The sequence below is a fragment of the Ranitomeya imitator genome, chromosome 4, assembly GCF_032444005.1.
Source record: "Ranitomeya imitator isolate aRanImi1 chromosome 4, aRanImi1.pri, whole genome shotgun sequence".
Taxonomy (NCBI): domain Eukaryota; kingdom Metazoa; phylum Chordata; class Amphibia; order Anura; family Dendrobatidae; genus Ranitomeya; species Ranitomeya imitator.
In genome coordinates, this window is record NC_091285.1 from 492,575,561 (window position 1) to 492,589,057 (window position 13,497).

Sequence of the window (13,497 nt, forward strand, 5' to 3'; positions counted from 1 at the left end):
TGGATGTTCCTTACCATTGATATACCAGACACGATATTAACCCCTTAATGACTGCCGATACGCCTTTTAACGGCAGCAGTTAAGGGTACTTAAACCACAGTGCCGTTAATTAAAAGTGTATATCGCCCCCAGAGTCAGATTTTCTCTGGGATTTCGGTTGCCAGGGTAGCCCCCGGGTTGCGATCGCCGGTAATTAACTGTTTACCGGCGGCTGCAAAAAAAAAACAAAATGCGATTTCCCATTTAATTTCTCTGTCCTCCGATGTGATCGCACATCAGAGGACAGAGAAATGGGGTCCCCAGTCGCCCCCCCACTGTTGTGAGTTCTGTTTTTGGGCTCCCTCTGGTGGTTACTGATGGTACTGGGTGACTTGTGTTCTCTGCGGTCTCTGGTGTCCACCTGTTCCATCAGGTTATGGGAGTTTCCTATTTAACCTGGCTTTTTTGTCATTTCCTCGCCGGCTATCAATGTAACCAGCGTGTCTTTTTACCTCTGCTCCCTGCGTCTGTTATCTTCAGGACAAGCTAAGTTTTGATTTTCCTGTTCCACGTTTTGCTTTATTTTTGTCTTAGTCCAGCTTGCAGATATGTGATTCCTTGCTGCTGGTCGCTCTAGTGGGCTGAAATTACTCCTTATGTTCCATGAGTTGGCACATGAGTTCAAGTAATTTCAGGATGGTTTTTTGAAGGGTTTTTCGCTGACCGCGCAGTTCACTTTTGTATCCTCTGCTATCTAGCTTTAGCGGGCCTCATTTTTGCTGATTCTATTTTCATAACTACGTATGTGCTTTCCTCTCATTTCACCGTTATTACATGTGGGGGGCTGCTATTTCTGTGGGGTGTTTCTCTGGAGGCAAGTGAGGTCTGTGTTTCTTCTAATAGGGGAAGTTAATCCTTCGGCTGGCGCGAGACGTCTAGGAATCATCGTAGGCACGTTCCCCGGCTACTGCTAGTTGTGTGTTTAGGTTCAGGATCGCGGTCAGCTCAGGTTCCATCACCCTAGAGCTTGTTTTGTTTTTGTGCTTGTCCTTTTGTGATCCCCTGCCATTGGGATCATGACAGTATAGCCGGCCAGAAAAAATTGGTCATCGTTTTGGCTGAAGTAGGAGGAAAAGTAGTCTGAGGAAGTTTTTTTTTTTTTTTTCCCCTCCTCCGTGTTTGCTGCCTAGCCTTAGTTGCAGCTTGGCTGCTTCTTTCCTCCTCTTAATCTTTGAATGGCTTTGACCTCAGCTGTTTATCATGGACGTCCAGAGTTTGGCTTCCAGCCTGAATAATCTTGCTGCTAAGGTTTAAAATATACAAGATTTTGTTGTACATACGCCTATGTCTGAACCTAGAATTCCTATCCCAGAGTTTTTTTCTGGAGATAGATCTAGTTTTCTGAATTTTAGGAACAATTGCAAGTTGTTTCTTTCCTTGAAATCTCGCTCCTCTGGAGACCCTGCTCAGCAGGTCAAGATTGTTATATCTTTCCTGCGGGGTGACCCTCAGAATTGGGCATTTGCATTGGCACCAGGGGATCCTGCGTTGCTCAATGTGGATGCGTTTTTTCTGGCATTGGGTTTGCTCTATGAGGAACCTAACCTAGAGATTCAGGCTGAAAAAGCTTTATTGGCTCTCTCTCAGGGGCAAGATGAAGCAGAAATATATTGTCAGAAATTTCGGAAATGGTCGGTGCTTACTCAGTGGAATGAGTGCGCTCTGGCTGCAAAATTCAGAGATGGCCTTTCTGAGGCCATTAAAGATGTTATGGTGGGGTTCCCGGCGCCTACAGGTCTGAATGAGTCCATGACTATGGCTATTCAGATTGATCGGCGTTTACGGGAGCGCAAACCTGTGCACCATTTGGCGGTGTCTTCTGAAGAGGCACCTGAGATAATGCAATGTGATAGAATTCAGTCCAGAAGTGAACGGCAAAATTATAGGCGGACAAATGGATTGTGTTTTTATTGTGGTGATTCAGCTCATGTTATATCAGCATGCTCTAAACGCACAAAAAAGGTTGATAAGTCTGTTGCCATTGGTACTTTACAGTCTAAGTTCATTCTGTCTGTGACTCTGATTTGTTCATTATCATCCATTTCCGTCGATGCCTATGTGGATTCAGGCGCTGCCCTGAGTCTTATGGATTGGTCATTTGGAAGTTCCTATTCCTTTGAAAGGAATTGACTCTACACCTTTGGCTATGAATAAACCTCAGTACTGGACACAAGTGACCATGCGTATGACTCCCGTTCATCAGGAGGTGATTCGCTTCCTGGTACTGTATAATTTACATGATGTCTTAGTGCTTGGTCTGCCATGGTTACAAACTCATAACCCAGTCCTGGACTGGAAAACAATGTCTGTTAAGCTGGGGATGTCAGGGGGTTCATGATGATGCATCTCCGATTTCTATCGCTTCATCTACTCCTTCTGAGGTTCCGGTATTTTTGTCTGATTATCGGGAGGTTTTTGAGGAGCCTAAGCTCAGTTCGCTTCCTCCTCACAGGGATTGCGATTGTGCTATAGATTTGATTCCTGGCAGTAAATTCCCTAAAGGTCGTTTGTTCAATCTGTCAGTGCCAGAGCATACTGCTATGCGGAATTATGTTAAGGAGTCCTTGGAAAAGGGACATATCCGTCCATCTTCGTCCCCTTTGGGAGCAGGTTTTTTTTTTCGTGGCCAAAAAAGATGGTTCCTTGAGGCCTTGCATAGATTATCGTCTTTTGAATAAGATTACAGTCAAATATCAGTATCCTTTGCCATTGTTGACTGATTTGTTTGCTCGCATTAAGGGGGCTAAATGGTTCACTAAGATTGATCTTCGGGGTGCGTATAATCTTGTGCGGATAAGGCAGGGTGATGAGTGGAAAACCGCATTTAATACGCCTGAGGGTCATTTCGAGTATTTGGTGATGCCTTTTGGACTTTCTAATGCTCCTTCTGTCTTCCAGTCTTTTATGCACGATATTTTCCGTGAATATCTGGATAAATTTATTATCGTGTATTTGGATGATGTTTTGGTTTTTTCTGATGACTGGGAGTCTCATGTTCAGCAGGTCAGGAAGGTGTTTCAGGTCCTGCGGGCCAATTCTTTGTTTGTAAAGGGTTCTAAATGTCTCTTTGGAGTCCAGAAGATTTCTTTTTTGGGGTATATTTTTTCCCCTTCTACTATTGAGATGGATCCCGTCAAGGTTCAGGCTATTTGTGACTGGACGCAGCCTACATCTCTTAAGAGTCTACAGAAGTTCTTGGGCTTTGCTAATTTTTATCGTCGCTTCATAACTAATTTTTCTAGTGTTGTTAAGCCTTTGACGGATTTGACTAAGAAGGGTGCTGATGTTACTGATTGGTCTCCTGCGGCTGTGGAGGCCTTTCAGGAACTTAAGCGCCGGTTTTCTTCTGCTCCTGTGTTGCGTCAGCCAGATAAGTCGCTTCCTTTTCAGGTTGAGGTTGATGCTTCCGAGATCGGAGCGGGGGCGGTTTTGTCACAGAGAAGCTCCGATGGCTCAGTGATGAAGCCATGTGCGTTCTTTTCTAGAAAATTTTCGCCCGCTGAACGGAATTATGATGTTGGTAATCGGGAGCTTTTGGCCATGAAGTGGGCATTTGAGGAGTGGCGTCATTGGCTTGAGGGTGCTAGACATCGTGTGCTGGTCTTGACTGATCACAAAAATCTGATGTACCTTGAGTCTGCCAAGCGTCTGAATCCTAGACAGGCTCGTTGGTCACTGTTTTTCTCCCGTTTCAATTTTGTGGTTTCATACCTGCCAGGTTCAAAGAATGTGAAGGCGGATGCTCTTTCTAGGAGTTTTGTGCCTGACTCCCCTGGAAATTCTGAGCCCACTGGTATCCTTAGGGATGGGGTGATTTTGTCGGCTGTCTCCCCAGACTTGCGACGTGCTTTGCAGGAGTTTCAGGCGGATAAACCTGATCGTTGTCCGCCGGAAAGACTGTTTGTTCCGGATAATTGGACCAGTAGAGTCATCTCCGAGGTCCATTCTTCTGTGTTGGCAGGTCATCCTAGAATATTTGGTACTAGAGACTTGGTGGCCAGGTCTTTTTGGTGGCCTTCCTTGTCGAGGGATGTGCGTTCTTTCGTGCAGTCTTGTGGAGTTTGCGCTCGGGCTAAGCCTTGCTGTTCTCGGGCCAGTGCATTGTTGTCACCTTTGCCTATCCCGAAGAGGCCTTAGACGCACATTTCCATGGACTTTATTTCGGATCTCCCTGTCTCTCAAAAATTGTCCGTCATATGGGTTGTGTGTGACCGCTTTTCTAAGATGGTTCATCTGGTACCCTTGCCTAAGTTACCTTCCTCCTCTGAGTTGGTCCCTCTGTTTTTTCAAAACGTGGTCCGTTTGCATGGCATTCCGGAGAACATCGTTTCTGACAGGGGATCCCAGTTTGTGTCTAGATTTTGGCGGACGTTCTGTGCTAAGATGGGCATTGATTTGTCCTTTTCGTCTGCATTCCATCCCCAGACGAATGGCCAGACGGAACGAACTAATCAGACTTTAGAAACTTATTTAAGGTGTTTTGTTTCTGCTGATCAAGATGACTGGGTTTCCTTTTTGCCGCTTGCCGAGTTTGCCCTTAATAATCGGGCTAGTTCTGCTACCTTGGTTTCTCCTTTCTTTTGTAATTCGGGGTTTCATCCTCGTTTTTCCTCTGGTCAGGTGGAGCCTTCTGATTGTCCTGGAGTGGACATGGTGGTGGATAGGTTGCATCAGATTTGGAGTCATGTGGTGGACAATTTGAAGTTGTCCCAGGAGAGGGCTCAGCAGTTTGCTAATCGCCGTCGCCGCGTGGGTCCTCGACTTCTTGTTGGGGACTTGGTGTGGTTGTCTTCTCGTTTTGTTCCTATGAAGGTCTCTTCTCCTAAGTTCAAGCCTCGGTTCTTCGGTCCCTATAGGATCTTGGAAATTCTTAACCCTGTGTCGTTTTGTTTGGATCTCCCGGCATCGTTTGCTATTCATAATGTGTTCCATCGGTCGTTGTTGCGGAAGTATGAGGTACCTGTTGTTCCTTCGCTTGAGCCTCCTGCTCCGGTGCTGGTGGAGGGTGAATTGGAGTATGTTGTGGAGAAGATCTTGGATTCTCGTGTTTCCAGACGGAAACTCCAGTATTTGGTCAAGTGGAAGGGTTATGGTCAGGAGGATAATTCTTGGGTGATTGCCTCTGATGTTCATGCTGCCGATTTGGTCCGTGCTTTTCATAGGGCTCATCCTGGTCGCCCTGGTGGTTCTCGTGAGGGTTTGGTGACCCCTCCTCAAGGGGGGGGGGTACTGTTGTGAGTTCTGTTTTTGGGCTCCCTCTGGTGGTTACTGATGGTACTGGGTGACTTGTGTTCTCTGCGGTCTCTGGTGTCCACCTGTTCCATCAGGTTATGGGAGTTTCCTATTTAACCTGGCTTTTTTGTCATTTCCTCGCCGGCTATCAATGTAACCAGCGTGTCTTTTTACCTCTGCTCCCTGCGTCTGTTATCTTCAGGACAAGCTAAGTTTTGATTTTCCTGTTCCACGTTTTGCTTTATTTTTGTCTTAGTCCAGCTTGCAGATATGTGATTCCTTGCTGCTGGTCGCTCTAGTGGGCTGAAATTACTCCTCATGTTCCATGAGTTGGCACATGAGTTCAAGTAATTTCAGGATGGTTTTTTGAAGGGTTTTTCGCTGACCGCGCAGTTCACTTTTGTATCCTCTGCTATCTAGCTTTAGCGGGCCTCATTTTTGCTGATTCTATTTTCATAACTACGTATGTGCTTTCCTCTCATTTCACCGTTATTACATGTGGGGGGCTGCTATTTCTGTGGGGTGTTTCTCTGGAGGCAAGTGAGGTTTGTGTTTCTTCTAATAGGGGAAGTTAATCCTTCGGCTGGCGCGAGACGTCTAGGAATCATCGTAGGCACGTTCCCCGGCTACTGCTAGTTGTGTGTTTAGGTTCAGGATCGCGGTCAGCTCAGGTTCCATTACCCTAGAGCTTGTTTTGTTTTTGTGCTTGTCCTTTTGTGATCCACTGCCATTGGGATCATGACACCCCCCCCGATACTCACCCGTCTCCCCCGATGCTCCTCGTGGCTCCTGATGGGCGCCGCCACCTTTTTCCGGGAAAAAAATGGAGGGGCAAATGCACAGTGCTCCCGCCGGCCAGCACCCGCCAGATCTTTGGGGTCTCGGCTGCCGGGGGTAGCCGAGTCCCCAAAGAACATGATCGGGGCCAGTTTTTACCGACCCCTGTTTTGTGATCGCCGGTAATTAACCGTTTACCGGCGACCGCAAAAAAAAAAGCGGCGACATTCTCTGTACTCTGATGTGATCGCACATCAGAGGACAGAGAAATAGGGGGATCGGGGACCCTGTTATACATACCGGAGTCCCTGGGTCCTCCTGCATCCCCCTCCTGGCCGCCGGCTTCTTCCTCCGGGAAGAAAATGGCGGGTGCATGCGCAGTGCGCCCGCCGTGATGTGCCGGCCAGCAGAGGAAGATTGTTCCTCTTGTTTTATTTTGGTGACTGTGAGATCCTATCAACGTACTCAGGACTAATTGGACAACAAATTTTGGGGTCCAATTTCTCCTGTTACCCTTGGGAAAAAAAAATTGGGGGCTAAAAAAATAATTTTTGTGGAAAAAAAAAAAGTATTTTCATGACTCTTGGGCATTCAAAGTGCTCACCACACATCTAGATAAGTTCCTTGGGGGTTCTAGTTTCTAAAATAGGGTCATTTGTGGGGGTTTCTACTGTTTAGGTACATCAGGGGCTCTGCAAACGCAACGTAATGCCCGCAGACCATTCTATCAAAGTCTGCATTCCAAAACGCCGCTCCTTCCCTTCCGAGCACTGCCATGCGCCCAAACAGTGGTCCCCCTCCCACATATGGGTATCCGCGTACTCAGCATAAATTGCACAATAAATTTTGGGGTCCAATTTCTCCTGTTACCCTTGTGAAAGTAAAAATTTGGGGGTGAAAAGATCATTTTTATGGAAAAAATATGATTTTTTATTTTCATGGCTCTACAATATAAACTTCTGTGAAGCACCTGGGGGTTTAAAGTGCTCACCACACATCTAGACAAGTTCCTTAAAGAAAGAAGCAATCGTTTTTTGGCACACGCTGTCCAGTAATTGCATGGATTGTCTGTGGTCATAGTTGTTTCTGGTGTCTACAGTACAGTGCACTTTGGAGCTCAAAGATAAGCGGCCTGCGTTCTCCTGGACGTGAGATTAGAGAGCGGGCACCCCTTCTGCGAAAACTAATGGCGGCACCTTGGTATCTTCCACCGAGGCTTAGCGTATGCCATTATTTCTAAAAAGGCAGCAGAATCCAGGAGTCTACGACTGCACCACCAGCAGTTGACAATATACAAGTTTAGTTGGCAAACCAGCTGTTGAATTGGAGTGTACGTTTCTTTCCTTGACAGTCAGTCAGGGAGGGATATTTGCTTTTGTGACAGAGGAGGAGACGTTCTCAGAGTATGACACACACAGTAGGATGACATTGGTGATGATGGTGGTGATGATGACACTGACCAGGTAGTACGTAAGAGTACGGCTTGGCTGAAAGTATGACAATTTAAACATGTGCAGCAGAACAGACCTGCACAGTTACAGTAAATGATTGATTTATTTTAATAATTTATACATTTTGGGTTAAAGCACATGAACTCTTAATGGCCAAAAAGGACTGCGTAACAATTAATGCCAGTAGGAAAAGTAAGAAAACTGTCTAAAAATGGTGCAACAGAACAAAATATAGTTAAGTGATCTTATGATTTCAATATGCAATATTGTAATAATTAGGAAAAATTAAAAACATGTGTAACTTTTTTTTTTTTTTTCCACTGAGAATCTGTTGGAATTGACAGGCGATGCATGCTCAGTGCATGCTCAGTAAAGCAGAAAAAAGCCACTGAAGTGGAGGTCACTGATGATGCTTTGTTTCAGGGAGGGAGCAGAGGCTGCAGCAGTGACCCTTCCTTTGAGTATCACAACTTGCACTGGGATTCTAAAATGAAGTGTCATCCAAGAGGAAGTCGTAAAAAAATAAAATAAATCAATTTGATAGTTTAGTGAGGGAAGGATAAGGAATTTTAATTAAAGGGAACCTGTCACCCCGTTTTTTGAGATTGAGCTATAAATACTGTTAAATAGGGCCTGCGCTGTGTGTTCCTATAGTGTATGTAGTGTACCCCGATTCCCTATGTATGCTGAGAAATAACTTACCAAAGTCGCCGTTTTCGCCTGTCAATCAGGCTGGTCAGGTCGGGAGGGCGTGGTGACATCGGTGGTTCTTCCTCAGCTTTACGTTGGTGGCGTAGTGGTGTAGTGGTGAAGACACAGCGCGCGATCTGCGCTGTAATCCCTTGCATCGGTGGGGGCGGCCATCTTCCTGGGGCCGCGCGTGCGCAGATCGAGTGCTCTGCTGCACGGGGCTTCAGGAAAATGGCCGCGGGATGCCGCGCGTGCGCATTAGAGATCGCGGCGGCCATTTTCCCAAAGCCGAGTTTGCATCTCGGCTTTGGGAAAATGGCCGCCGCGATCTCTAATGCGCACGCGCGGCATCCCGCGGCCATTTTCCTGAAGCCCCGTGCAGCAGAGCACTCGATCTGCGCACGCGCGGCCCCAGGAAGATGGCCGCCCCCACCGATGCAAGGGATTACAGCGCAGATCGCGCGCTGTGTCTTCACCACTACACCACTACGCCACCAACGTAAAGCTGAGGAAGAACCACCGATGTCACCACGCCCTCCCGACCTGACCAGCCTGATTGACAGGCGAAAACGGCGACTTTGGTAAGTTATATCTCAGCATAGGTGGGGAATCGGGGTACACTACATACACTATAGGAACACACAGCGCAGGCCCTATTTAACAGTATTTATAGCTCAATCTCAAAAAACGGGGTGACAGGTTCCCTTTAAAGTGTATCATAAAAAAATTAGATTGTCATTAAATAGATAGGCATTTAGGATTAAAATTAGTTTTGTGTTTCAGAATATACCTTTAACTTTTTTCTTTAATTGTTGTTTTCATGTGCTATCATTCTTTTATTTATTTTTAGTATTGACAACCCCCCCTCTTCCCTTTCAGTCAAACTAATGTAAGTTAAGATAACTGAACATGTTTGTTTGCAAAGTTGCCACATGTAGTGTCACAACTGGAAACAAACCAGCAAAACAAAAAATAAATAAAAAGAGACCTTTTATGTTAAAGGTGCCATGTTCCGTTAGAAATTAAGATGGGATCAGAGAATCATGTCTGAAAAGCAAGAACCTGCAAATGGATGCTGTATTCAAGTGGCGTGTGTGCACATTTTATATTAGACTCCTATAGCAATGAAGTAAGCTACAAATATTATTTCAAACAACGCACACACTTTGGAGGTAAACAATAGTTTTTAAGTTTCAGGATTATGGAGAGTTCCCTTAAAGGGAACCTGTCAACCAGGCGTTTGAAACTAAAAGAGCCACCTTGTGCAGCAGTAATGCTGCATTCTGACACGGTGGCTCTTTTAGTTATTGGTGCTGTAAATGCAGAAATAATCTGTTTTTTAACAGATGCCTCACAGCCGTCACTCAAGTCTTCTTGGCGCCGGGCACTGCCTCCTCAGCGCTGTTTGTTTTGATATCTGCCGGCGCCTGCACTCTTTTGTCTTGCCTGGGGCAGGCACAGTGAGCGCTGCCCGTCTGTCCTCATATGCAGTCTCGCTGACTGTGCCTGTGTGGCCGCCCTGCTTGTGAATCCCAGCCCCTCAGTGTCTTATGATTTATTCACACTGCGGGGCTGGGATTCCTGGGCATGCGCACTGCGACCTGGGTGAGTGGCTTAGACATGCAGTGCGAATGCCCAGGAATCCCAGTCCCGCAGTGTGAATAAATCATAAGACACTGAGGGGCTGGGATTCACAAGCAGGGCGGCCACACAGGCACAGTCAGCGAGACTGCATATGAGGACAGGTATGACAAAAGAGCGCAGGCGACGGCAGATTTCAAAACAAACAGTGCTAAGGAGGCGGCGCCCGGCGCCAAGAAGACTTGAGTGACGGCTGTGTGGCGTCTGCAGAGGGGGGAAAGGCCTGCCTCCAGGACTGAAGACAGGTATTTCGGACAAATTAAAAAAACGGATTATTTCTGCATTTACAGCACCAATAACTAAAAGAGCCACCTTGTCAGAATGCAGCATTACTGCTTCACAAGGTGGCTCTTTTAGTTTCAAACGCCTGGGGGGGTTACAGGTTCCCTTTAAAACACATTTTCGTGCACGTCTCAAAATACAGGGATCACTTTCAGTGAAGCATAAACTTTTGATTCAGAATTTGGTTTTAGTAGCACATTAGCACTGAGGGGTTTAATACTGATAAAAATGCAGTTATTAAGGTGCTGTTAAAGCAGTATTTCACAGATCAATCAATTTACAGTCACACACTGAATAGTGCTGAATATACAAAAACAACAGTTCCTTATTTATCATCTGAATTCTTGGCTTGGGGTATGTGCACACGTTCCTGTTTTTTTTTTGCGATAAAAACACTATAAAACTGCATTAAAAAACGCCTGCATATGCATCCTATCATTTAGAATGCATTCTGCAATTTTTGTGCACATGATGCATTTTTTTTCCGTAAAAAAAAACGCATCGCGGTAAAAAAGCAGCATGTTCATTAATTTTGCAGATTTTTTGCATTTTTCCTGCTATGTAATGCATTGGGAAAAAACGCACAAAAAACGCGCAAAAACGCATAAAAACCGCCCAAAAAAACGCATGCGGATTTCTGGCAGAAATGTCCGGTTTTTGTCAGGAAATTTCTGCTAGAAAATACTGACATACCCTTAAGGCCCCTTCACATTAAGCGACGCTGCAGCGATACCGACAACGATCCGGATCGCTGCAGCGTCGCTGTTTGGTCGCTGGAGAGCTGTCACACAGACCGCTCTCCAGTGACCAACGATCCCGAAGTCCCCTGGTAACCAGGGTAAACATCGGGTAACTAAGCGCAGGGCCGCGCTTAGTAACCCGATGTTTACCCTGGTTACCAGCGTAAAAGTAAAAAAAAAAAAACACTTCATACTTACCTACCGCTGTCTGTCCCCGGCGCTCAGCTTCTCTGCACTCCTCCTGTACTGGCTGTGAGCACAGCGGCCGGAAAGCAGAGCGGTGACATCACCGCTGTGCTTTCCGGCTGACCGACGCTCACAGCCAGTACAGGAGGAGTGCAGAGAAGCAGAGCGTCGGGGACAGACAGCGGTAGGTAAGTATGAAGTGTTTTTTTTTTTTTACTTTTACGCTGGTAACCAGGGTAAACATTGGGTTACTAAGCGCGGCCCTGCGCTTAGTTACCCGATGTTTACCCTGGTTACCAGTGAAGACATCGCTGGATCGGTGTCACACACGCCGATCCAGCGATGTCCACGGGAGATCCAGCGACGAAATAAAGTTCTGGACTTTGTTCAGCGACCAACGATCTCCCAGCAGGGGCCTGATCGTTGGTCGCTGTCACACATAACGATTTCCTTAACGATATCGTTGCTACGTCACAAAAAGCAACAATATCGTTAACGATATCGTTATGTGTGAAGGTACCTTTAGTCTTCACAAATTAAGACTATCTCTCCCATCTTTAATCTGGTACATCAGCACTGAAGTAGCCCACCACAATCGCATTAGGCCTTTTTCTATCCCTATGCGGTGTGCTCTGAGCTCCTATCCCTCCACAGTACAACAATAAAATGGCACTCCTTGGCCAGCTCCTATCTGTTATACTGGCTGTGGTAGACATCCAATTGGCAGTGCTAGACCATGTGAAATGATTGTTGCAGGGCATTATGCGGAAGGTTTTGCTTGATGCCATTAGCAGACTCACTAAGTCTTCAGCAGTGTGTGAAATGGCTTGGGGTATGTATTTTATTTTTTATGATACTCGCAAATTGAATGTCAGATTGTTCAAATGCAAGTGGAACCACAAATTTTAACCTCTTAATGACCGCCAATATGTCTTTTAACTGACCTGAGATATAAGAGAATAGCATCCCCATACAGGTGACAATTCAGCAGCTGTTGGCTGTACACTATAGCTGACAACTTGCTGCATCAGCCACGATCAGTGTTTGCACCGTCCAAATCTGTTTAGCCCTTAAGATGCTGCTGTCAATAGTGACTATATCATGTAAATGATTAACAGAGTTATCCCAATTGGTGCCCTCAGATCATGATTGTGTGGTCCTGATGTTTGTCATGGCAATTCATGGCCAAATAGCGGCCTTACAATCTCCTGGCTGTTGTAACCTGTTTAGAAGTTAGCAACATTTAGGCAGTAAAAAATACACTTTTTAATTTCTGTCATGCCACTTTGCATTAATTCCTGAAAATCACCTGAGGGGTTAATAAACTACCTGACTGCAGTTTTCAATATTTCAGGGGGTGTTATTTTTAAAATGGTATAACTTTTGGGGTTTTCCCGATATATGAGACCCCTAAAAGGCACTTCAAACATGGATAGGTCCCTACAAAAATAAATTTTGTAAATTTCCTAGAAAAAATTAAAAATTACTGCTACATTTTTTAACCTCCTAAAATGCTAACAAAATAAAAGAACATTTTACAAATGGTGCTGATGTAAAGTCGACATGTGGGAAATGTTATTTAATAATGTTTTTCTTTGGTATGACTATCTAGATTAAAGGGATATTCATTCAAAATTTGAAAATTGCTAATTTTTTTAACATTTTTCTCAAATTTAGATATTTTTTATAAATAAGCACAAAACATATCGACCTAAACTTACTATTATCATAAATTATAATGTGTCACGAAAAAACAAATCTCAAAATCACTGGGATTTGTTGAAGCGTTCCAGCGTTATTACCAAATAAAGTGACACTGGTCAGATTTCAAAAATTTGGCTCCGTCACTAAGGGGTTAAGAAAGTCAACTTCAAATCTGATCCTCAATGGATTGATCCACTGATCTGTAACATTAAGTAATAATCATCACATCTACTGTAGTATAAATGTCATAGTTAGCCATTAATATTTTCATGTATGGGTATTTTATGCATACTGAAAAAATGAAAACATTTTTCTTTTCTGTAGGTATTATTCTTGTGGCAATAAATCCATACAAGGAACTGCCAATCTATGGAGATGCAATTATCCATGCGTACAGTGGGCAAAATATGGGAGACATGGACCCACATATATTTGCTGTGGCCGAAGAAGCATACAAACAGATGGCCAGGTAATTTCAATGTGGAGTTATTGCAATCCAACAAATATTGCAATTACAACAAACTAGTAGCTATACTAATTCATTAATAACTGAATTTCTGTACTTTAATTTTAAAAGGAATCCGTCACCAGGTTTTTGCTACCCCATGTGAAAGCAGTACCATGTAAGGGCAGCAACCCTTATTCCACAGATTTGTCACTTACTGAGCTGTGGGTATTAGATATGATTCAAAATTGTTTTATTTGCACCAGATCTACCATTTCTCTGAATTCTTCACCTGGTGTAACCCCACCCA

The 13,497-nt window shown here is 44.8% G+C and overlaps 1 protein-coding gene across 1 annotated transcript in view; it reads left to right on the plus strand.

Moving 5' to 3' along the window:
- MYO5C (myosin VC) overlaps positions 1-13,497 on the plus strand; it is a 337,314-nt gene that overhangs the window by 78,239 nt on the left and 245,578 nt on the right. The window contains exon 4 of the mRNA XM_069765981.1: positions 13,067-13,211. Within this exon, the coding sequence (XP_069622082.1) occupies positions 13,067-13,211 (145 nt within the window). The remainder of the gene's footprint in view (positions 1-13,066; positions 13,212-13,497) is intronic.